Source organism: Protopterus annectens, chromosome 13.part0 (assembly GCF_019279795.1).
Source record: "Protopterus annectens isolate FY-2018-M chromosome 13.part0, PAN1.0, whole genome shotgun sequence".
Taxonomy (NCBI): Eukaryota; Metazoa; Chordata; order Ceratodontiformes; family Protopteridae; genus Protopterus; species Protopterus annectens.
Genome location: NC_056747.1, coordinates 152,584,571 through 152,610,931, shown reverse-complemented (window position 1 = coordinate 152,610,931; position 26,361 = coordinate 152,584,571). Strand labels below are relative to the sequence as shown.

The window sequence follows — 26,361 nt, the reverse complement described above, 5'->3', positions numbered from 1 at the left end:
AAGATTTTTCTTAAAGAGGGCCAATGGGGAGCTTTATTTAACATGAATAGGCAGTTTGTTCCAGAGCATAAGAAGTTTCTGGGACAGGAATCTATCCCTACAGCATGTTCTGTTTATTGTGGTGACTGTTCCCTGGAGCGTGTGGCTCGGAGAGATTGGGATTTCTTTAAGTGTAGCATGTCCAACAGATCTGGGTTTGACATGGCTTTGTATGTTAGGCAGAGGTCGCCTCTGAGTAGGCGATATGCAATGGAGCAGAGGTGGAGTTTTTTGAGACAGTCTATGTATGGTATATGTTTGAGGCCGGTAATCCTCTTAGTGAGGTATTTATGTGGCCTTTCTAGCTGTTGTAGGTGTCTTGCGAGGTACATGCCAAATGGGGTATTGTACTCTATAATGGGTCTGATGAGGGATGAGTAGAGAGAACAATGACCTCTTTTTCTGGAGGAGAACCCCTTTGCGATGAGGTGTGCCACACAGAAAGATTTCCTGACTACTGTGGCAATGTGATTATCAAAGGAGAAGTTACTGTCCCATCAATGTCCCAAGGTCTCTTATCAGTAGGCTACCGCCTATGTGATAGTTCATGGGTACAGTGTTTTTCCTAAAGGGGATGACAATGCACTTCTTGGCATTGAGCTTGAGGTCATGACTTTGACACCAACCATCCGTCTCATTGAGGCCCCTTTGTAGACTGTCCACATCATTAGGCGATTCTATTATGGCTCCTAGTCTGCACTCTTCTGCAAACTTAGTTAGCCAAAGACCTGCTGTATTAGCCTGGACTTCGGAGAAATAAATACCAAACAGGAGAGGACCCAGGACTGAACCCTGTGGTACTCCACTTGTACCTGGTCTGAAGTCAGATTTGGAGTCAGCTACTTTCACTGTGTGGGTTCTGTCAGTGAGCCAGTTGGCCACCCATCTTGTGAAATAGGGATTTATGCGCAGTCTAGTGAGTTTATCTATAATTCTAGACTGGGGGGATGGTGCTGAAAGCATTGGCGAGGTCAAGATAGGCTGTGTGCACCACCTTACCCTTGTCCACAGCTCTGGTGACTGCTTCAAAGAAGTCAATCAGGTTTAGGGGACATGATCTACCTTTTACAAACCCAAACTGAGTGGGGTCCAGAGTTTGGAGGTTACCTATGTTTTGTTTATAAGCTCCATTATGACACGTTCCATGGCCTTGCAGACCAGGCTAGTCAGGCCAACGGGGTGGTAGTTTTCAGGGTTCGTGGTGGCACCCCCTTTATAGAGTGGGATAACCATTTCTGTGCACCATTCAGTAGGCACAAAGCCTGAAGTGAGGCTATAATTGAATGGTACTTAGGTGGGGTGCCAGTTCATTCTGTAGTTCGTGCAGGATGCAGCCTGGGATGCTGTCTGATTCCATGGATGCTGTGTTCTTGGCTTTGGCGAGTGCAGTCTTTACTTGTGTGTCCGTGATTACAGGGGCTTTGCATTCTTCTGGTATAGAGATGGGCCGTTTGGGGGGATGGGGGGGTAAAGTTTGCACTGAATCTATCAGCTAGGATTTTGGCGATATCAGTTGGTTCTGTATATCTAGTGCCATTGTGATGTAGCTCAGAACAGATCTGCGTGTTGCCATTGAGATGCTTGACAAAGCTGTAGAATGCTTTGTGGTTGCCTTTAGAATCAGTGGTGATTTTATTTTTGTAATTAGCTTTGGAAGATTTTATGAGGGATCTCAGCTTCTTGCTGAGGCTAACCAGAGAGTTCCTGCAATCATGGGATTTACTCTTTTTTTGCAACAGCTCCTTCCTTCTGTTGTAGAGTTTGTTTATGGCAGGGGACCACCAGACTGGCTTCCTTTTTTTGGAGGATAGTGTCTTTGTTCTGTTGGGTATGGCTTACACAGTACATTTATATAGGAAATCAGCAGTCGTACTTCTGCTTCCCGTCTGAATGGGTGCCATGAAGTTTGCCACTTCTGTCTTAAAAAGCGTGAAGTTGGCTTTGGAGAGGTTTTTTACGGTGGTTTCCTTAATGGGGGGGGGGTATGGATGTCTAGGGTGATTAGCTTGTGGTCGGATCTGACCAGCGAGGAGTTGACCAATAGCGTGGAGCATCAGTTACCCATAATGGTAATGACCAGGTCCGAGATATTGCTGCCCCTGGCAGGGATATGGACAAGCTGATCCACGGCGTTGGAATTTATGAATTCCAGAAAATGTTGGGCAAATGAGTTAGTGCATGAATGCATTATAAACAAAGGTATGGCATCTATACATGGTCCAAGGAAGTAACTGTTCCACTGTTTTCAACATTCATCAGCTCTATCACCGAGTACAATGCCCCCTTTTAGTACATACCTAATCAGGCAAATGCAAAAATTGGAATGTCCACAAAGGTTCCTCACTAAAAGAATACACTGCATAAGTAACATGTCCTATGCAAACTGTCTGAAGGCCCTATCTCTATATTCTGTCCCCTATAGGCTGTTGAAGGGATATATATGACTGGCATACAAGGCATTGTCAGATCTGACTAACGATCCTCTTACATATCTTCAAAGCAATCACCACCACCATTACCTGTTCTGAAGACTTAAAACTTTGCCTGTGGTATAAATAGGACCTGCTGGAGAGACAGGTATGTATCCCAGAGACTATTCTGTCTCTGGAAATGGCTCCCCATCCATGTGAAGCAGAATTCCTCCCTAACCCAATTCAAGTGCAACTTGGACAACTGGATGGGGAACAGGAAATTCATCCCTGGTTTGGCACCTATGTCTCCAATGGACGCAGGCAGCCTGTAAAGGGTCCATTGTTCAGGCCCGTGTTTGTAAATGTTTCGCCTCCCAATCCCCTGCTTAAACTTATCAAGGGTACATGAACTTGTCAGAGATTTTGGATGCATGGCTAGGCTTAAAAAGGCCCTCATGGTTAGTAGCACAGTAAAAATCTATGAACCTATAAGAGAGAAAGTCTGTCCCTGGCAGGAAAAGTTTACAATGCTATGCATAAAGGAAGACTGCAGGGAAGATCTTTGGTGTGTCTGAAACCATTTTTGACTTGGGGAAAGTACTATCAATGCCACCTCAAAGAGATGAAATGTAAGTGGAGAAAAGGGGTATTAGCATTGCCACCTGGGTGGGGGAGTGCAGAGTACAGTCTAACACAATCCACATCTCCTTTCTGGAGAAGGCCTGAATCAGATGGCCAATCATTCAGGGAGGGAAGAAACTTCTCAGTCAGGAAATGTGCAAAACCTGAGACCAAACATTTAGCAAGCACGATGGATGCAGTGGACGGACTGAAAGGCAAGGTGGTGAACTGAATGTGTTCCTTCTCTTGCCCTGCCTTGAACCTTAAGAAATGCCTATGGTGTTAGTAAACAGAACTGCTTAATTATCCATCAGATCCAGGATGACCAAAAGGTAGTTGGTAGAATGAACAGAAAAAGGGTCTGGAGTGTCATCATCCTGAATCTTTGTCACCCTCAGAAACCTGTTCAGCCTTGAAAAATCCATGATAGGTCCCCAGGGACCACCTCTTTTTGGTGAAGAAAAGCAATGAATAAAATCCCTTTCCTTATTCCTCTAATGCGACTTTCTCTGTTTTTCTATAAAACAACAGCTAGACAAGGCTAGAATCAAGAATTAGGTATTTAATGAATTATTTATATTTAGCATATGTTTATACATTCATTTATTTATTTTATATATTTATATCATAAAAGTTTATAATTAGTCTATGGTCACTTTAAAAGTTTTTTCATTGTTTAATTAATCAATTAGGAGATTTAATTGTTTAAATGAGTATGTATATAAATGTGATGTTTGTACTGAATTAATTGTGATCCTTGAAGGCGAATTGCCGAGGTACCAGATCGCTGGAAATAAAGGAAGTAAGATACTGGTGAATTACTGGCTGTTCGTGTGTTTTCTTAACTTCTATTGACTGTGCTAGGTGTTTTGAAATAGATTATTTTGCCAGTTCTTTCACCAGCTTACCTACATTTTTATATCACATATGTCGCAAGGTAATGAAGGCTCTGAACAGAGCGCTTTGTCAGGAACTATGCTTTTTTCCGACATAATGAATGAACGTGATAGAAAGTATACTACTATGGATCCCTGGAACGTGGGTACTGATTGTGATGTAGATGGGCGGTTTGTACAGCTGGAAAGACTCATGACCAAAGAAATAGCTTTGTATTTGGATACGCGCCTCTTGGAGAAATATGTAAGTTTAAACATTACTCCAAGGGGCTTGCGTATTGACAAACTTCCTGCCACACAGTTTTCTGAAGAGGAATCTGATCTCTTAGATGAGTGGAAACAGGCTTCTCTTTCATGTACAATCAGCTGGCTTCATATTCTAATCAAACGTAACTTGAGAGCTCATGAAAAGTTAAAAAAGGATATTTTGCATCTGCAGGATGAGGTGGTGGGGGAGTCCTGCTATAGGATGCAAACTTTGAAAGTGAATGAGAAAATCTGTAAATTAGAAGGAGAAATCATTCAGAGGAAGCGTAACAAGCTGATACGCGATTTGAAAGACTATGAGACTGGCATACTGTTTTCATGGCAACGAGAACCTGCGTGTAGCAGGTCAAAGGTCAGGAATGGAAGTCAGAGACAACGAGGCATTTCAGCATCTTCAACAGAAAGGAATGTTCCTAAAAATGTAACTTTCGCCAATACTTCAGCGACTGTTAGTGCAGCTGAGGTTCTTGATGGTGCTTTAGTTTCATCTAATACAGGAGATTCCTTTCAGATGAACAAGGGAAGAAATGGAAGGAAGGGAAGAAACCGCTTCAAATAATTTATTGGTACGTGAAGCAGGTTTTAGCCAAGTAAATGCTGATATAGAGACTTTAATGTGTATTAATTTATCTAATTTGGAATTGACTCATGATATGAAAAATGTTTTGTTCAAAGGTAGTAAATTCATACCGACTTTTTTTCCTTCTCTTGCTGACATATATTTTGAAATCAAGGATTTCATTAGAAAGCTGTTGTTAAAAGTTTATTTTAAAAGAGAAGATGAGTCAGTTTCTGGAAATGTCTATTACAATGTCTGTTGCACTGATTTAGATGACAGCCTTTTGAATTTGTCTATATATGATTATGATGGGTTAGACCTTCATGAGTTGTGTGATTTGTATGAAAATGATGCACAAGTAAACCATGAAAGTATTTACAACACTGGTTATGGTAAATTGACTGTGCCACATCTAAGAAATGTCAATAAGTTTACACCCAGTATTAATGTACCTGCCATTTCAATTTTCTTTAAAGTTCTTTTTAAGGAAATTGAAACAGCATATAAAATATTTTGTAAGGAAAAAAGATGTCACAATTTAAGTAAAAATGAATGGCAAGCTTTAAAGGAATTGAAAAAGTTAAAATCTAATTTTATATTTAAATGTGCTGATAAAGGTGGGAATTGGGTTGTCATGAACAAATTTGATTATTGTGAGATGGTTGATATTCTACTTTCTAATGGTGAGGAATACAATAAATTGGATTATGAGCCAACCAAGATGTTCAATGATGAATTATTATTTTTGTTAGAAAAAGGAGAACGTTTGGGTTTTGTTGAACATAAAGGTGTTTGTAGAATGTATATCAAAAAACCTGCTATACCCATTCTGTACGCATTGCCTAAAGTACATAAAAATCTACAAAAACCACCTGGCACGCCTATAGTTTTGGGGGATAGGTTCCTTTTTGGACAATGTAAATACTTTTTTAGATTTTCATCTGAAAGCATATTTATACAAGGTAGTAGCTCATATTTCCAATACTCAAGATCTCATTAATAGTATATCTCAAATCAAATGGCATCAAGATTATTATTGGTTAACCATAGATGTTAAATCAGTATATACAAATATAGACATTAGATGAGGGCTGGATTCCATTTTTGATATGTTGGGTGAAGCGCCAAGAACTAATTTTTTGGTAAGTTTATTAGAGTTTTGTTTGACTCATAATTATTTTTTCTTTAACAATAGTTATTTTTTGCAGGTGAAAGGTACAGCGATGGGGGCAGCTTTTGCGCCCTCATACGCTGTTATATATATATGGGTTTTTTTGAAAAAACATTCATTTATCCCACTGACTTTTTCAGGAACAATGTGATATTGTATCAGCGCTTTATAGATGATCTTATTTTCATCTGTAGGGGAGGTATAATTGAATTTTTTGAGGTACTAAATAGTAATGGGCACAATCTTTTTCTTATGAGTTAAATAGAACACGGATTAATTTTCTGGATCTGTCACTATTTATAAATGGGGAAAATATAGGATTTAGGCCTTTTAGAAAATCTACTTCAGTTAACATGTTTTTGCATACGACCAGCATCCATCCTGATCATCTATTGAAGGCATTACCTCATGGTGAATTTAAGAGAATTTCTGACCACACTAGTAACACTAGTGAAAAAGCTAATGAATTGAACAAAGTTGTGTTGAGGTTGGGTGAAACAGGTTACAATAAAACACAGTTATTAGCACGTAGGGATAAATTACTTGGAAAAAAAGTAGATGTGATAAATTCTGAATCTAGACATGAAGAGTTCACTATGGAACAGAATAAAGATGTTGAAAAGCTTTTTTATGTAACCAAGTTTACTGCTTTTTCTGATAAACTAGTGTCATTGATTAGAAAATATTGGTATTTAGTTAATGATGATGAATCTATTGGTCATTTATTCCCTAAACATATCACATTCTCATACAAAAGAGGGAAAAATCTTAAGGAATTGTTAAATAATAATTTAATAGAAAGGAAAGAGAATATCATAATTTCAAAGTTAGGCACCTATCCCTGTGGTTCTTGCAATATTTGTGATAAGGTTAGGAACCTGAGTGTTATCAATGATGTAAATTTTATTTCTAAACATCATTTTAGTTGTAAATCAACAGGGTGGTTTATATTTTGGGCTGTTCATGTAAAAATATGTGGTACATAGGACAAACAAAAAGAATGGTAAGGGTATGGATTTTAGAGCATCTAAAAGATATCAGGAACCAAAATTTGGTTAGGCCTGTTGCTAAGCACTTTCAAGAGAAACATAGTGGCTCTTCTAATAGTTTAATATTCAGTATTTTGGGAAAGCCCTTCCTTCAGAGGGGAGATGATATTGTACTAAAATTACTGGAGCTTGAAACTACAATGATTTTTAAGTTTCATACCTTAAAGCCTAACGGCATGAATCAAGAATTAGGTATTTAATGAATTATTTATATTTAGCATACGTTTATACATTCATTTGTAAAAAATGAAAAGAAATCCGTCGCTGCACCATAAAGGGCTGTCCTCCAGGCTAAAAACCAAAATCTGTCACCAGGAACCCAACAATAGAATGTCCAAGCACTGGATGAATCCAAAATTGTATTTATTACGATAATGTTCACAGAGACCACAAACTGACACGAAACAAAGTTAAAACTGGTGATTGAGCGCGCTTTCGTCTTCACATAATAACCTTCATCAGAATCACAAATTCAGTAAAAATTGAACACCTTATATATACAAGCATTGCTAGCCACTATTGGTTAATTAGTTAACTTGATTAATTGGTTAATTGTTGCTCCAAACCAACTGAGTGCTTAACACCATTTGTATAAATATGCATACAAGTCTTTCCTTTTTTCATAAAATAACTTGTCATGTAAAAATGACCTGTCATATAGTAAATAGTTGTTCATTGATATAAAACAAATACATCTATGAGTAATGTGAACCAAGATATGTTAAATAAAAAATAAAAAATAATAAAAATAAAATAAAATTGGATGTATGTTAATTTCTATATGCTATATGTATACTATTTAAATATATCACAAAAATTTTTATAATAATAATATAGAAAATAAAAATATATATGTATATATATGTCTGACCACATATATATATATATATTCAATTGATGAATTTTGGATGTTAAATATTAAATATTGAATATTAAATATTGAATATGGAATGTTGAAATATTAAATGTTGTACATAGACACTGGATGTTAATTCATATGACACATAAATAAATAATTAATTAAATAAGTAACAACATAAATAAATGGATAAAAACATGGTGCACTTGAATACATAAAATACATAGGATATATTAAATAAATAATTTAATAAATATTTTATAAATATTTTAAAAAATATGTATATGTTTTAAAAAATATATTTTCAAATGTGTGTTTTCAAGAATATATTTTCAAAAATTATACTACAGTAGTTACTTTCAAAGTTTTTTCATTTGGGGTTATTTGCTAAGAGTTTCAGGGCTGGTTTAATAGATAGATGGTCATTCATCCCCTTGGGACCGCAGACATCTAATTTAAGCTGCCAAATTAACTCTCTATATTCCAATAGAGATTCCCAATCTCCACCCCTGTCACTCTTTTTCACCTCCTCCAGTACCCAGAATTTGAAATTAGCTTTTTCACATATATTAGTATGTCTGAATAGGGCATTGCTGTCATTCCTTCTAGTAATATCTCTCATATGTTCATAAATACGTTTTCTAAGCTGACGTTCCGTCTTGCCCACATAATATCCTCCACAGGTAAGACAATAAGCAAGGTAGACAACACCCTTGGTATAACAGGTGAAGTACCCTTTGCTCCTAAGTTTTCTCCCAATACCTTCCACAAATATTTCCTTATTTCCAGAAATAAAGGAGCATTGCCCACACCTGCCACATCTATGTGTTCCAGTCTTGTTTATCACCCCCTTGTCTTTTGATAGATTTTTCTTCTCAAATAAATTCTTAAAATTAAGATTTTTCCTGTAAGTAAATTTTAAGGGTTGCTGAAAAACTGATAAATTATTGGACATCCTTGAAAAGATTTTCCAAACCTCATTTATGCCCCTTTGTATCCACTCACATCCTTTGTGATATGTAAATATCAGTCTCGGAATTTCCTCTTTATCAATACCCGTATGTTTAGGTTTCCTGATATTAGCCACATCCAAATTACCTTTTAGCAAGGGTGGGTAATGGGTATTACGTTTTTTCATTACCTCCCTTTTTACATTCTTAATTAATTCAATGGGATACCCCCTTTCCTTAAACAGACCCTGTATTTTGTCCATTTCATGTTTACATTCTATATTATCACTAGTCATCCTAGAGGCTCTGACCATTTGCCCCTTAATAATGTTTCTTCTCAAATATAGGGGATGGTCACTTTGGAAATGTACATAAGAATTGGAAAAACAACTTTTCCTATAAACCTTAGATTTATATTGCTTGTCTTCTCTATTCTTAGTTATAGTAATATCAAGGTAATTAGCATAATCTATATTATATTGATATGTAAACTCTAAAAAATTAGTAGTCTTATGTATGTATTGTATAAATTCCTTGATCAATGCTGTGTTACCATCCCAAACAATAAATATATCATCCAAAAATCGAAAGTATTGTTTGATGTATCTCCAAAATTGGGATTTAAATACGAATTCAAGTTCCCAGTAGAGCATAATAATGTTTGCATATATTGGGGCGCAGGCTGACCCCATAGCCACCCCCCCAATCTGATGGTAAATGTCTCCCTGGAAATAGATGAAGTTGTTTTTCAAGACAACTTCTATGTATTCTAATACTAATCGAAAATCAGTATTGTTTAAAAACTTAAACTCTGTTAACATATCCTCAAACCATTTAAGACCAGTATTGTGGGGTATAACTGAAAAAAGGTCTTTAACATCAATGGTAATAAAACCATAACTATCATCGTAAGGAATATTGTTGAATTTTTCCAAAAAATCCCATGAATCTATTAGTATATGGGGGTAATAATTATATAAAGGTTTCAGTTTATTGTCCACAAATATTGCTAAAGTCTGCGTCTTTGAACATTGGGATGTCACAATGGGCCTAAGAGGGGGATTTTGTACATCCTTATGTATCTTTGGTATTCCAAAAACCTCCGGGATTACTGGCTTGGAAACCTTCAAAAAGTTGTATAAGTCAAGGTCAATAGATCCTTGAATCAAGTTGTCTTCTAAATAAAGGTCAATTTTGCTATACCATATATTCATCTCATTCCTAGATGCAAGTTGGTATCTATTGCCCTGATTCAAAATTTCAACCATCCTCTTGGTGTAGTCCCAGTGGTCCATCAAAACTACCCCACCCCCCTTATCGGGTTTCATAATCCTAATTCTCTCATTGCCCTGTAACAATTTCAACACTTTAACTTCTTCATCCGTTAAATTCACATATTCTTTTTTCAGCTTCATGTGATAAATAACCTTCCCTAACCATGTTTAAGGTACAGGTCTCAAAATTAAAAATATCAGGTTGTAGGGGTGGGTTGAAAGTACTTCTTCTTTTAAGCCCTTCCCTTGTATTTGTTACTTCATTTTGAAATATAGTCTTTAAGTTTAGCTTCTAGCAAATAACTTAATGTCCAATAATATATTCTCAATCCTAGGTTTGTGTACAGGTATAAATGAAAACCCCTTAGTAAAAAGATAAAAAATTCAACTGTGATTTCTAAATCAGTGAAATTGTAAATATTAAAATTATCACGTGTAAAAATCTTGCATGTGTTTGTCTCCACATGTTCAAGTGCACCAAAATCCAAAGTGTCACATAACACTATCTCATGACCATCCTTTTTTGTATCGTTGACTTCTAAATGTAGTTCCACTCTGGAATAATCTTCCTCGCTAAAATTGTCATTGTCTATATAGGTATCCAAATGATGTAAAGTGTCTAATTCTACCAAATCGATTACCCCCCCTATCTGTATCTGTTCCCCCCTTGTTTCCTGTAGTGATTGTCTCCTATTGCCTCCGCATATGTATAGGAGCGGTTCCGGTTCTGGTTCCTTAACCTTTCTGATCTTCGGGGTCCCTCCCCCATTTCTTCCCCTAAAGGGTCAACCTGGTTCATTGCATCACATTCACCAATATCATTCACACCCATGTTCAAGTCTTGATTCCCATACCACATGCTATTTTCCCCAGTGGTGTTCCTATATTGAATGGGTGAATTTCCCCTGTTATCCTTTCCATCATATCTCAAATTCTGATACCTTAAAGACCTCCTATAAGTTTTATTCGGGTCAACATAAGCCCTTCCTTCTTGGTAATCACGTAAATCCCGGTCAATTTTACTTAGTTTTCTTTTGTAATTACTGAACACATTATTGTCAACATCGTGAAGTACCTTATAATATATATCTTTATTCTCTTTAATAGTAAATAGTAGGTCATTACTAATTTCTTTCTGAATTACATCTATTCTTTTTTTACTGTCAGAGAGAATATCAGCATTGCTACAAATCATAGCTTTTAAAATAAGAATACCACAGTCGTTAAGAATATCTGAAATGGTGTTGAATAACTCACCATTTCCTCGTATGTTATTAGGATATTTATTTAGCCTAAGGCCTTTAGGCACAATCTTGCGCTCTACACACTGAGTTAAATACCAATTGTCAAGGCTTAGATTTCTATATTTGTTCAGTTCAAGTTCTAATGTCTTACATTTGTCCTTATAAGAACTGTAATCCTTGCGTGTGTTCACCGTTTCGTCAACCGCCTTGGAAAATGAACGGTCAAGCCATTTCGTGAAATCCACATTACTGTAACTGTCCAACCCTCGTTGCTTAGTCCGTGTATCGGCTTTGTTAGTATAACCTCCATTCGAACCGGGTATGGTAATCTGTACTCCATGGTCATGGCAGTTACCTTCCCCAGTGACTCCGGTCCTCGCTCCCGACCTAGACGTCATTTCCGGACTGCGTTGTGCACAGGGAATAGATCCGCTAGAACCTGGTGACTGAACGGAACCTGTTGCTCCTTCCGAGTGGGCTCGTACAAGCCGAACAAGTTGGCTTAAAAGTGAGTTGTCATTCTCCATGGGGATTCCCTCGTAGCGGCAACGGTTAGAAACAATAAACCTCAAACTCCTCGTCACACACCACCACTTGTAAAAAATGAAAAGAAATCCGTCGCTGCACCATAAAGGGCTGTCCTCCAGGCTAAAAACCAAAATCTGTCACCAGGAACCCAACAATAGAATGTCCAAGCACTGGATGAATCCAAAATTGTATTTATTACGATAATGTTCACAGAGACCACAAACTGACACGAAACAAAGTTAAAACTGGTGATTGAGCGCGCTTTCGTCTTCACATAATAACCTTCATCAGAATCACAAATTCAGTAAAAATTGAACACCTTATATATACAAGCATTGCTAGCCACTATTGGTTAATTAGTTAACTTGATTAATTGGTTAATTGTTGCTCCAAACCAACTGAGTGCTTAACACCATTTGTATAAATATGCATACAAGTCTTTCCTTTTTTCATAAAATAACTTGTCATGTAAAAATGACCTGTCATAGAGTAAATAGTTGTTCATTGATATAAAACAAATACATCTATGAGTAATGTGAACCAAGATATGTTAAATAAAAAATAAAAAATAATAAAAATAAAATAAAACTGGATGTATGTTAATTTCTATATGCTGTGTGTATACTATTTGAATATATCACAACATTTTTTTATAATAATAATATAATATAGAAAATAAAAATATATATGTATATATATGTCTGACCACATATATATATATTCAATTGATGAATTTTGGATGTTAAATATTAAATATTGAATATACATATATATATATTGAATATACATTCATTTATTTATTTATTTTATATTTATATTTATATCATAAAAGTTTATAATTAGTCTATGGTCACTTTAAAAGTTTTTTCATTGTTTAATTAATCAATTAGGAGATTTAATTGTTTAAATGAGTATGTATATAAATGTGATGCTTGTACTGAATTAATTGTGATCCTTGAAGGCGAATTGCCGAGGTACCAGATCGCTGGAAATAAAGGAAGTAAGATACTGGTGAATTACTGGCTGTTCATGTGTTTTCTTAACTTCTATTGACTGTGCTAGGTGTTTTGAAAAAGGCTAGGCTTAAGGTCTAACTATAGGGGAGGCGCTGAATGGCTTTGAAGCCTGGTGACATTTTCTATCCAGACTTTTTCTGAAGAGGGAGGCTCTCACTCCTAGAATGTGCACAGGAGCCTAGGAAGGAGGTCTGGTTTTTTTTGCACTTTTTTGAAAGAAGGTGACCTCCCTTTTCCTCTGCCTCCTCTACATGCTTGTCTCTTTTCAAAGGAAGTCTTTTTTCCCCCGTTTAAACTGATCTGTCTTTAAAACTGTTTGTGATACCATAGTTTTCTCCTTATACGAGTTTTATTAAACAAGTTTAGGGAAATAAGTCTAAACAACAAATTCCTGTGTAAATGGGGCACCTGAATGCTGTCCCTTAACATTCATTGCCACTAGTAGATACCTAACCTAAGCGTACCTATTTAGTACTAGGGTTGCTGCATTTCTATGTGATGAAAACTAGACCAAAAGCCCCCCTTTGCAATACCCACAACTTTGCCTCTCTCCACCCATTTCCCCAACTACCTCACCCACCTTCCTTAACATTTTATGATGTCACAGCATATGTCATTACAAGGTGGCATGCCTTATTTTGTTTTTCCCCTTTTTTAGGACGTTCCAGTGTCACATTAGTGATGCTTTTCAATTAAAAATCTCATCAGAGTCTGCGTTTTTACAAACTCCAGAATTCTTTTTGTACAAATAAACAGAACGCCAGAGTTTGTATAGTGATTTCCGGACTACCAGAAAAACATTCAACTTTCTGATAGTCCTGAAAAATACCGGAGAGGTGGCAACTCTACTTAGTACTGATCCTATGACAGCACTCCCGAAACACACACGTATGGCATGAAAATAAAAGTATTCACATCATCTGTACAGCCCAGTTAATACACAGCTTTCCCCACTCTGGGAGTGGTCAGCATCAGCTGAGAAATTATCCTCCTCAGGGTTTCAGCTGAATTATCTGGCATGTCTTATTAGTCCAAAGATGTCCCTCTAATAGTTAAAATGGAAGTTTAGAATTTCAAAGCCATAAGTGCATGAGGAGAAGCAATGTAAGCCTTCCCCATCAAAAACTCCAACATCTTACTTTCCTTACAGTTCTGTATATTGTTAGTGCCAGGTTAGCTCCTGTGAAGTCCACAAGACAGAAAAAAGTGCTGAAACAATCTCCCAAGCATACCTGTCAGGCATGAAGCATCACATTACTGGCTACCTTGAATGGAAAGCTCTCCTGCTAATCTTAGGATACTCGGGCAAATGAAGCTGGAAAACTTCCTTTTGCAATCACTACAGAGAAATAACAGAGAACCTCTGACTAGAGCAAAGATCATATTATAAACTGTGTGAGTGATAAAAAAATGAGCCCGCAAGGGTGGAAGAAGAGCAGCCATACATAATACATGTGTAATATCACTGCTCACACTGTCACATGTGTGTATGTAGCCATGAAAATAGGGATTTCTAAAAGGCTGAAAATGCTGGCTGGTGGAGAAGGTGATCCCAACTAAAGGATACATTAATGGAGGTCCTTGATGTTACATATGTGATTTATACATTACAGTTTTAGACATCAGTGTCAGGCAACTTAACAGTTCCCGAATGTTCCTGTTCATTTGCCATATCAGATATGAAAAATCTCTAAAACAAAATACACTAATTCACAAGTGCTGCTTTTTTCTTTGACAGTATAAACACAGTTATTATTCTATTTAAGCAACTTTTAAAGGTAACTCAGGAGGTGACCTTCCACGACATACCTTTTAAGAACAACAGGGACAGCAGTAGCAGGACTCTTCTTCAGGCTCTCTATTATTTCCTGTGCTTTATCTCCATAAATACGATAAATTGCTCTTCTCTGAATCACCTCTGATGTCCCACCTAAGCAGTCGTCTAAACGAAACTTTTCTTGGTCCTCTTGAGACATACGAGAAATTTTTTTCTGGAGACTCTCCAGAACCCGAATGGTTGCAAGATTAGTCTCAAGAACAACATCCAGCTAATAAAATAAAGTGACATAGCATTTTAAGTGGTAAGGTGACTCAAGCTTTAAGAAACTTATTTAGAGAAAAAAAATCAACTTCACGGTTAATACAGTACATAAAAGGGTAACCATTACAGACTAACTGATCAGGTCCATATCATGCAATGTTTTTAATTACACACATTTCTTGATAAAACCCTATGGTGCTAGAAAGATGGCTTATGTATGTAGTACATTAACTCATTTTAATAGTTGCTACAACATATTAGCAAGCATAAGATTCCATGTAAAAATGGAAACTTAAAAGAAAGTACAGTTGTGTAAGAATTTACCGTAAGAGCAGAAGTTTAAATAGACCACTCTTCAGTAATGCTGACAGATGGGACATATCCTGATAAAGGATACCGCACAGTCAAGCAAGTATGCCAAAGTTTAAGGGTTCCTCTGTACATCCAACCTCAGACCCATGCACAAGGACTGTGTGCTGGTATATATGCTGGTATATAAGGGATGTACAAGAAAAAAAAATTCTGAGGTTTCTTGATCAAGTAGGTACTGAGGCTAGCTATAAACATGATAGACGTAGGTAAAATGCAATTTTGAAGGGAAAGGTTAGGTAAATATGGGTTCCACCTTGACCTAAAGGGAAAAACAAGGATGAGAAAAGGGGATGGAGGGAGAGTGCACATACCACAACAGTGAGCTGTTCCATCATCTCATGTTATGGTAAGTTCTTACACAACACTGCTATGCTCACCATTAGTTCACTGTTGCACAAGGGCGTTGGAACCATTGAGCGAGGGGGGAGGGAACGCCCCCCTCCCCCCACTTTTACAAGTCCATCTTGTCTAACCCCTGTGGCAGTGAAAAACTCTATTGTGGCATCTTGTGTGCGTCTGACACCCACACACACTTAAGTGCGCGAAATCACACATTTTAAACTTCTGTTGGTGTACAGCTCTTAATGAGTGTGTGCAGGTAAGGAGATTTCAGATATAAGCTGCTGCTGGGGGTTGTATGTGCATGTGTGTAAATACCCCAGTTAGGTATAACTGGTGGTTATAGTGTTACTCAGGCTCAAACCCTGTACCTTAGGTACAAGAAACAAGAGCCTGAATTCTCTACTCATACCACCACTTGTGATTTAAGGAGTTGAGTGAGGATTTTACAAGGAGGTGACAGCTTCAAGGGAAGAGAAGTTTAATGCTGCTTATGCCAAGTCTTCTTGCATTGTTAGTAGCACAACAGGTAGTATACTTGGTTTTGATGCAGAAAGCTGTGTGTTCTATTCCCACAGTATGCAGATAGATCGCTGACACTGTACTGTGTTGTACTTTAAAGGAAGTGGATGTTGCAGTCCTGTAAATGTCCTCTGGAAGAGTTACCTAGTAACTATGAACCTGTTATCAGTTTGCCATCCATTCCCTATCGCAATATTACTAGCTTATCATTTTTTAATGTAACATAGGCAATGTAGAAGAAACAATGAAATATAAAGCTGTTTGCTAGCAGCACCCCCTTCATTAGCTACAGATCCCTTTAATGTGGAATTATTTAAATGACTTCTGCAGAGATTTTGCATACTTACTGATATTGGTGGATTGTAATGACAGAAGTCTGAATGGACTTTTACGGTTGAAATTTTCTGAAATTAGTAGTTTTGTCATTATTGGTTCATACATTTTGTTTCATTGCTTACTAGAAGACTGTTCAAAACTACAAATTTAAAACACATTCTAACAAGTGGTGCTGTATTATACAAGGAACACAATTTAAATAATTTTCTTGGGTGGCAAAAGCCAGGGGTGCCTTTTTGGCTGGGATTCTATAGGCCCTAGGGCCGATAGCCTAGTACCTACCTATGAACCTATGAATACAATCATGAAGGTGAATCAAATAACGCATACATGTATGCATGGCCCTAAAAATGTGCAAGGAGCTTATGGTTTGAAAACAACCCAGAAGTAAGCTTAGTCCTCCACTGGCCAGATGCAAAATGAATGTGGGTTTTTGTGCCTTTCAATGAATGTGAGTTTCAAGGGCAGAGAAGTTTACTGCTCATGCTAAGTCTGTTTTCATTGATAACCTGTACTGTTTGTTTAGCAAGTGGCTCATTGTTTGAGCTATTTTATTTCATTTCAATTTCTGTAATCATTGTAGAAGTAAATAAGAAAACAGTATGCACACTGACAGGTTTGAAGAGTGTTCATGGTAACTGTGGAGATATGGTCAAGTAATGGAACACTGGAGTGGCTGGGGAGGGGGCTGCTGCTGGAGTGGCTGGGGAGGGGGCTGCTGCTGGAGTGGCTGGGGAGGGGGCTGCTGCTGGAGCAGCAGGGGGTTAAAAACTACCCATTCAAGTAAAATGAAGCTCATCCCTGTCCATATTCAAATGCAACTTTGATCTAAGGATGGGTAATAGAAAATGTACTCCAGGATTGCCCCTCATGCCACTAATGGATAGAGGCAGTTCCTAAATGCTGCATCCCTTACATGGGTCCCCTCAAATTATCTATGGTATGATTACAGTTATTCTCACTACAGCTAATGTACAATTATCAGCCATCGGATAAGCAAGACCAATCAGGAAATGTTAATTCGAGCAACAAAAGGGAAACTGACTAAGCTTAAAATGTCCTCTAAGTGAATTTATGTTGTCGTAGTAAATAGTTTTTTTAAAAATTGCCCTTTTTAGATTAAGTGCCCCTCTCACCCTCTGCCCCCAGTCTTCAACAGCTTCCAGCTCCTATGCTGTTGCACTAATGCTGACATGAGATGATTCTCACTCATAAGTAGACTGGGAGGGGGCAAGAGAAACAGTAATAGAGTCTGGTAACCTTTACAGTCTCAGGGATTTTTTTTGTTTTGCTTCTGGTCTTTGTTTACATTTTCAGTCTGGTTTTTTGAGCATGTCACAGCTTTTGGTGTGAAGATGGGGGAGGGGTGTCTACAGGAAGTTTCAGTGGTGTTAGCCAGATTCCATCGCAGATTTCACTTCTACGGACAACAGCTCTCACGGAGTCATTCATTAGCTTTTGCCTGTGCTTTTTATCCTCAGGGAAAAGTAGCCTTTCAGGAAATTTATACCTTGACATGCTACTACTTTCCAGGAAAATGAGTATAGCAAGGCTCAAATACTATTAAACAAGAGTTTTCTGGTCGTTTCATTTCAAATTTCATTTTGTGCTGACTTCTGAATGCTAGGTAAGTGCAATCACGGCCGGCCTTAGGTATAGGCGAACTAGGCGACCGCCTAGGGCGCCATAAAGTCCGGCCTTGTAAAGGGCGCAATTTTTTACTTTATTTATTTTTTTTATTTTAATTCATTTAGTCCATTCTTTCTTTCTTCTCGGCGCCTGCTTGAGGGCACCAGAACCACAGAGCAAAGGGGGTTGGTGAGCGCCCTCCCACTAGTACAACACAGGGATGTCAGGAGGCATACTGACTGTACGCATTTCAGTACAGTTTGTCTGGAGTGGGGGGTAGAATTTGGCTGGCTGTAGGACGCATGATTAGCTACGAACCAATGGCTGCTGCTGATTGGTCCCGCTTTAGTTGCGAGAGAGAGCGTGAGAACGAGAGAGTAAACAGCCAACATTAATAGGGAGTACATGGGGATGGTCAGTCTAATCTTAAGTTACTTCTAACCTCTATTGACTGACCTGGCTCATTTTGTGTTGCTGCGCGGAGATTTCTACCTGAACCTGAAATTCCTGAATCATGTATGGAGTGTAAGTAAGTTTAAAAAAAAATGCTACCGGACCAGTTGATTATTTCAATAATGTCAGTATAATAATGAAGAAAGTGAACTAGTATCAGTTTCACTGATTTTCGCAACGTAATCACAAGAGCATTGTTTTTTTTTTGGGGGGGGGGGGTTCAAGTGCTTGTGTACCACTCACGAGCCACATGCTAGTGGCTTTTATTAGTCTTTTCCTTTCCTCAGCCAGCTTTCTTTTTTTTTTTTTTTTTAAATCACATTTAAGTGCGCTGTGCCTACCATGAATGTAATCTTCTGAGTGTGACTGGTGGTTGCAGACTAGCAAGACACACACAACTCTCTCAACTGCCCGGTATCCGGTAAAGTACTGTTTTTCAATCCACTGTAGAAATTAATGCCTGTGGAGCAAGGGTGCCGAAACCATTGAACGAGGGGGAGGGAGCATGGAAAAAAGTAATAAGCCCCATCCAGGTGTTCTGTTTTTTTTTTTTTTTAATTACTATTTGCTGCCTGTAAAGGCAGGGACTGTCAGTAAAAAAAAAGTGAATGATCTTTATTATGATAGAAAGATGAAGACCGGCAACAGACAAAAAGTATTCAGAAATCTTGTAAGTGTAGAGGGGTAGAGGTACTGAATGCATGTGGCGGGAAGAGGTATGACACCGATAGTTTGGAAGTTTATTTCTTGTCTGAAGATTGCATTTGTATTGGTGGGTTTTCTAATTACATTAAATACAACTGCAATTAGCTAATATATCAGCACTACTGTTTGAGCTTATGAATAAATTGCCGATTTGACACTTCCGGTTCTGCCACGATCGTGCCTACTGCAGCTGAATCAAAAGCTGGTTATCTTTTTTTATTTTTTTTCTAAAAAAAAACTGGTAATCTTGATTAGTTATTAATGCTGGGCTCTAAAGTTTGTTTTTATATGCTGCACGTGCTGCTTTTGTTCTGCAAGGTGCTTTTGTGGTGATTTTCTTGCAGGTTGTAGTCAAAGAGATTGCATATTTTTGTTTTCTCTCTCTCCCCAGAAGGGCAGTTTAGAACTGACAATTTTTTTTTTTACTTCCAATTAACACCCATAGCCCTAACAGCATCCAAACACTTTTCAGGCTTCCTTAACAGTTGACTTGCCAATTAATGTTAGGCAGCAAAAGAAACAGAAGGGTATACAAAAAATATACTACTATTGTTAAATCTTGAATAGTCTACAGTAGAAATGTTAATTTTTGTCACTTGTTCACAGTTTGCATTTACATTCCTATTTTAAAAATTGGTCTGGGAGAAGGCCATGGTATGAAACCCAGTTGTGGAAGGTAGAAAAATGTATTGTCAATGTCCACTTACAGTACAATATACTGGATATTTTGCTATTTGCTTGTCAATAATTATGAATATATGCAATATTCATACCTGTAATCAGTATTTCCAAAAGCAAGTAACTTACAAATCATCACATGGCATCAAGTGAGACAGTAAGTAAATTGCGCTGATGAAATCTGTCATTTATATTTGCACTGTAAATTGTGGATCTTTAGAGATATTTTATTTAGTATTACTTATATGGTTAATTAAGCATATTTTTCATATTTTTGTAAATATCCCGATAAACAAGCAGTCAGAGAAAAGTGATAAGTTCATGTCTGGCCAAGACATGTATTATGATAAGTATTTAGTGTGCGCAGTTTTAGGGTGGCCGCGGTGGTGCAGCAGTTAGCGTTACCACCTCACAGCAAGAGGCTCTCTGGTTAGATTCTCGGCTGGGGTGCCTTTGTGCAGAGTCTGCATGTCCTCCCTGTGGTCGCGTGGGTTTCCTCCGGGTGCTCTGGTTTTCTCCCACATCCCAAAGACATGCAGTAGGTGGATTGGACACTCTAAATTGGCCCTAGGTGTGAGTGTGTGCATGTGTGTGCCTTCTGTGGAAGGTTGGGCGCCAGGCTGGCAACTCCACTGCCAATCATGAGCAGACAGATGATCCGCTGTGGTGACCCCTAACTGGGAAACGCCGAAAGATGAAGATTTAGAGTGTGCAGTTTTCAAGAAATGACACTTGGTGAAACTGTAAAGACAAATATCATTCTGAGGTTACAAGCTTTAAAATATGTATATTTGCTTGCATTATATTTTTAGCTTTATTTTTTTTTTCAGAAAATGGTGTTGAATGAATGTAGGCTGTAAGATGTATGACATTCCAGAAGTGAGTGGTCCTGATGAGTTAAGGAGGATGAGAAAAGCAGATTTGATTGCCTAGGCATCCAGGAGCACATGTGAACAACTTTGTTTGGGTAGTGCAGATTGTTAAACTTGTTATTCAGTTGGCAGAGTAAATATTTAACAGTGTGTGTGTATGCCCCAGTTAGGTATACCTGGTAGTTAGTGTTACTCAGGCTCAAACTCTGTACCTTGGGTACAAGAAACATGCGCCTGAATTCTCTATCTATACCACTTAGGATTCAAAGAGTTGAGTAAGGATTTTACAAGGAGCTGAGAGCTTCAGGGGAAGAGAAGTTTAGTTCTGCTTATGCCAAATCCATTTGCATTGTTAGTAGCACAACTATGGAGGGTTTTTGTCTGTTATTCTTAGGAAAGCAATTTCCATAGACTGCCTTTTGACAGAGGTGATGGACAGCTATTGGCATATGTAAAAGGTGAACATACATGTCCAAACTCTAAAACTTGCTGTCCCTTATTCTGTCTGACAGAATAGATTGCTGTCAGACTCATGTATTGTAAACTACATTTATGCTATATATTTGATTAAGGTCAGTAAGTGCCCAGTGTCTGTTGTACATGTTGGTCAGTGATGTGCTGGTGTACTGTGGCTGGTGTGTAAAGCATGCCCCCTTTGTTACACTATGACAAAGCATTCACTGATTTTCATGCATTTAAAAAAATTGAAAGAAATGACTGGCGTGGCTTTTGTGGGAGTGACCAACATAAGGGCGTGGCTCAAGTAGGGGCATTACTTGAGAATGGTGTGGGTGGGGCTTAAGGGGCACCACAACACTACTTCGCCTAGGGCGCCATTTCAGCTAAGGCCGGCCCTGAGTGCAATGATTTTACGACATGGTTGCCACTAGGTCTGTAGAAATTACATGAATGATGCAAGTTTCAAACAGAGGTAGAAACAGTTTTTTTTTTCATGTTTTTTATTTCTATTAGCCACATGCAATGGCTTCCTGATCTACAGGTAGCTCCATAGAAAAGCATGTCTGTGTTGCAAGGTAAAAGCACTGGTAGAAAAGTCTTGTGTTCCTTTTATTTTCTAGTCTAACAGTCTTATTTCTGAATACAAGTGCCCTGATTTTATGACATGGCTGCTTATAATTCTACAAAAGAATGTGTGATGCAAAATTCAAACATTAGTAGACCCACTCATCTATTCCTTTAATTTCATAGTTTATTTTGTGTTGACTTCTGTCTACTAGTAAAATGCATTTTATTCCTTTTTATTGATTTATTTATTGACATTTGTAAACCGGGTTGGTCCAACTGGGCTTGGGGCCCACTTTCAGTGGAGACCTGAGGAGAAAAGCTCCATTAATACACAGTTACAGAAAAATCACAATTCAAATGATTTTTTTGCACATACATATATGAGAGACACTAGACAAAAATTCAAAAAATGATAAGTTACACGGCAAGAATAAGAACATAGTAGAATGGATGCATAAGACAATATACACAATTTTTAGACAGCAAATAAAAAATCACTAGAGAATTTTGTATGTTTGTTGATTAAAAGCATTTAGCACTTGCCGTCTTACATGGAGATGTGGGAGTGAGATGAGATGAGAGAGAAATTAATTAGTACTTTATAGAGGGTGAAATGGATGCTTATGCTGGAGCTTGGCAGGGTGCTACTGCATTGTATGACATATTTATCAGCACTTATCTTTCTGTGTCTACCTTACCACTTTATGCATTGGGTCTGGTTCCACGGTTACCTATTAAACATACAAATGAAATGATGTGTATGCATTTGTCATCATACCATGTAGGCTACTGGCATCAGTGCCGGATTCCCAATCTGACAACTATTAGTCTTACACAACACCATGTATAGGTTCATAGGTAGGTACTAGGCTATCTGCTCGAAGGCATTTATAAGCCTAACCAGAATGTGTTGGCTTTCACCACCCCCTTAGATTAGTTCCTTGTGCCTCTGTCCAGCAGAGCCACTGAAGTGATCCCTGGGGTAAACTTTGTTTCCCATCCACTTATCAAGATTTCTTTTGAAGAGTGTTAGTGAGGAGCTCTGCCTAATGTAGGTTGGAATCTTGTTCCAAAGCATGGGAAGTCTCTGGGACAGGAATCTATCCCTTCAGCACATCTTATTTATTGTTGTGGTGAGGTTTAGATCCCTAGAGCGTGTGGCTCGAGGGGATAAGGTTTTCTTTAGGTGGAGCATGTCCATCAATTCTGGGTTGGACATAGCCTTGTATGTCAAGCAGAGATGACCTCCGAGTAGGCAGTATGCAACCAAGTACAGCTGGTGTTTCTTCAGTCGAGATGCATAGGGCATTTGTTTGAGGCCAGTGATCCTCTTGGTGAGGTACTTCTCTGTGGTCTTTCCAGCTGTTGCAGGTGTCTTGCAAGATACATCCCAAATGGGGCGTTGTACTCTATGATGGGTCTGATGAGTGATGAGTAGAGGGGCACAATGACCTCTTTTGATCTGGATGCGTACCCTTTTGTGATTAGGTGGGTCCACGTAGAAGGATTTTCTAACCACTTTGGCAATGCGATTATCAAAGGAGAGATTACTATCTACTTGGGTCCCCAGATCCCTTATTATGTCTTCCATATTTAGGGAACTACCACCTATGTGGTAGTTTGTGGGTACTTTGTTTTTTCCAAAGGGGACGACTATGCACTTTTTGGCATTTAGCTTGAGGCCATGACTTTGACACCAGGTATCCGTCTCAGTGAGACCCTTTTGGAGGATGTCTGTGTCAGCCGGAGAGTCAATTATAGCCCCTAGTTTGCAGTCATCTGCGAACTTGGTCAGCCATAGTCCTCCTGTGCTTGCCTGTACCTCTGACAAGTATATGCCGTACAGGAGGGGTCCTAGGACTGAGCCCTGGGAAACGCCACTTGTAACCGGTTTAGAGACAGACCTAGCTCCCGCAACTCTTACCATGTGGGTTCTGTCCTTGAGCCAGTTGGCAACTCATCTAGTGATGTAGGGGTTTATGTTCAGGCTGGTGAGCTTGTCTATAATACCAGAATGGAGAATGGTGTCAAAGGCCTTTGTGAGGTCTAGGTAGGCTGTGTGGACCACCTTTCCCTCATCTATAGCCTTGGTAACTGTCACAAAAAAGTCCACCAGATTTAGGAGGCATGATCTGCCCTTAAGAAAGCCGAACTGGGTAGGGTCCAGTGTTTGAAGGTTCCCAATGTCTCTGTTAATGAGATCCATGATGATGCGCTCTATAGCCTTGCAGACCAAGCTAGTCAGGCTTATAGGGCGATAGTTCCTGGGGTCTGCTGTCTACCTTTGTGGAGCGGAATAACCGTTGCTGTGCGCCACTCTATGGGCACAGAGCCTGTGGAGAGGCTGAGTTTGAACAGTGTGTTTAGATGAGAGTTTAGTTCATCTTTGATCTCGTGTAGGACACAGCCTGGGACACCGTCCGGTCCCATTGATGCTGTGGTTTTGGCTTTGGAGAGGGCTGTTTTAACCAGAGTGTCCGTGATTTCAGGGGCACTACATTCTTCTGGTATGGTTATGGACCCTTTTGGAGGTGGGGTGAAGTTTGCATTGAACCGGTCTGCCAGGATGTTGGCGAAATCAGTCAGTTCAGTGTATTTTGTGCCATTCTGCACTAACTCCGAGCATATCTGGGAATTGCCACTTAGATTCTTGACATAGCTAAAGAATGCCTTGTGGTTATCTTTGGAGTCCTTGGGAATTTTTCTTTCAAAGCTAGCCTTGGATGATTTTATGAGGGATCACAGTTTCTTGCTGATACTGATAAGGAATGTCTTCCCCTTTTGGGAGTTTACTCTCTTATGTACTAGTTTCCTCCTTCTATTGTATAGCTTGTTTATGGCAGGGGTCCACCAGACTGGTTTCCTTTTCATGGAGGAGTGAGCCTTGGTTTTGCTTGGGATAGCACGATCCATGCATTCTTGTAGCTGCCCTTAAGAGTGCATTAGTAAAGGATTTTGCAGCTTGGGCAGCGTTACCCTTTAGCATGGGGGATTTGAAACTTTCCACCTCTGTCTTAAGTAACGTGAAGTTTGCTTTTGAAAAGTTTTTCACGGTGGATGTTCTTCGTGTTTCACTGTTGCAGTCATCACATCTGGGTTATCTGCCTGCAGATAGCCCTCAGTCAGCCTGAATACCAGAGTCTTCAGATTTCTGCATCGGATGCTGTCTCTTCTTCCAAGACGTCAGGTCGTAAGGGGTATAAAACATGCAGCAGATGCCATTACATCAGTCTTTCTTGCCGTGCAGTGCCTGAAGCAAAAGCAGTTCGCAAGTGCCGGTTGGCCATCTCCTGAAATTTTCGTTTTCGAGTTTCAGACCTGAAGTCTTCAAAAAAGATAAGTACCCCATTGGGGATCCTTTTTCTTGCTCCAACCGATGTCATTAAAAGTTAGCAATTGTCTTGCCTGTGGAAAGCTTGAGCTCTCCTCTAGCATCCCTCAGTAAGCAGGTAATGGATGTCATTCTGGAGGCAAGAAGGCCTAGTACTAGAAAATCCTATGCTGAAAAGCGGAAAAGATACTGGTCCTGGAGCCAGGCTCAGGGGAAGGGCACAACAATGGTGCCCATCTTACCCCATATTCTACAGTACTTAACAGAAATGCTCCACAAGGGCCTATCTTTCTCGTCAATTAAAATTCATGCCTCTGCCATTTCAGCACATTATAATACAGAGTCACCACTCTTCTCTCACCCCTTGCTAAAACAATTCCTTAGAGGGGCCAAAAATTTAAGACCCCCCAGGAGAGCTCCCACTCCAGCCTGGGACCTTAACTTTGCATTGGAAAAGTTCACTCTTCCTCCCTTTGAACCAGCTGCAAGAGCAGAGTTGAAATTCCTTTCTTGGAAAACAGCCTTCCTTCTAGCCATCACTTCAGCAAGAAGAGTGTCTGAATTACAGGCCCTCATGGCAGTGGAACCCTTCATTATCTTCCATGCGGACAGGGTTTCCCTCAGGACTAATCCTTCCTTTATGCCCAAGGTGGTGTCTAGTGTGGCCCTAAATCAGTCCATTAATTTGCCTACTTTTTTCCCTAATCCACAATACAAAGTGGAACAAATACTGCACTCTCTGGATGTGCACAGACAACTTAGATTTTATTTGGACAGGACTAAGCCTCTCAGAAAATCTGAACAGCTGCTAGTTGGCTTTGCTGCAGGGGCAGAGGGGAAGGCCATTTCAAAGCAAACCATTTCCAAATGGATAGCCCATTGCATTAATTTCTGCTACAAGCACCATAAAAACCTACCCCATAGGGGATAAGATCACATTCCACCACGGCTGCATCTACCTCTGTGGCTTTTCTCAGAGGAGTCCCTACCAGGGACATCCTAGAAGCTGCTACCTGGAGCTCTGTACATACCTTCACCAAGCATTACCACATGCCTATCTTTTCTAAATCCAGAGCTGGATTTGCCACTGCAGTCTTGCAGGGCTTAATACCTGGCCCTAATGCTCTTTAACTTCCTCCTCCTTTCCTTAGCTTTGGGAATCAACCCAAATGT

The 26,361-nt window shown here is 38.9% G+C and overlaps 1 protein-coding gene across 2 annotated transcripts in view; it reads right to left on the bottom strand.

Annotated features, from left to right (window-relative positions):
• SIN3B (SIN3 transcription regulator family member B) overlaps nucleotides 1-26,361 on the bottom strand; it is a 1,843,877-nt gene that overhangs the window by 829,285 nt on the left and 988,231 nt on the right. For both annotated transcript variants that reach the window (XM_044090740.1, XM_044090739.1), the window contains one exon: nucleotides 14,694-14,932. In XM_044090740.1, coding sequence (XP_043946675.1) covers nucleotides 14,694-14,932 — 239 coding nt within the window. The remainder of the gene's footprint in view (nucleotides 1-14,693; nucleotides 14,933-26,361) is intronic.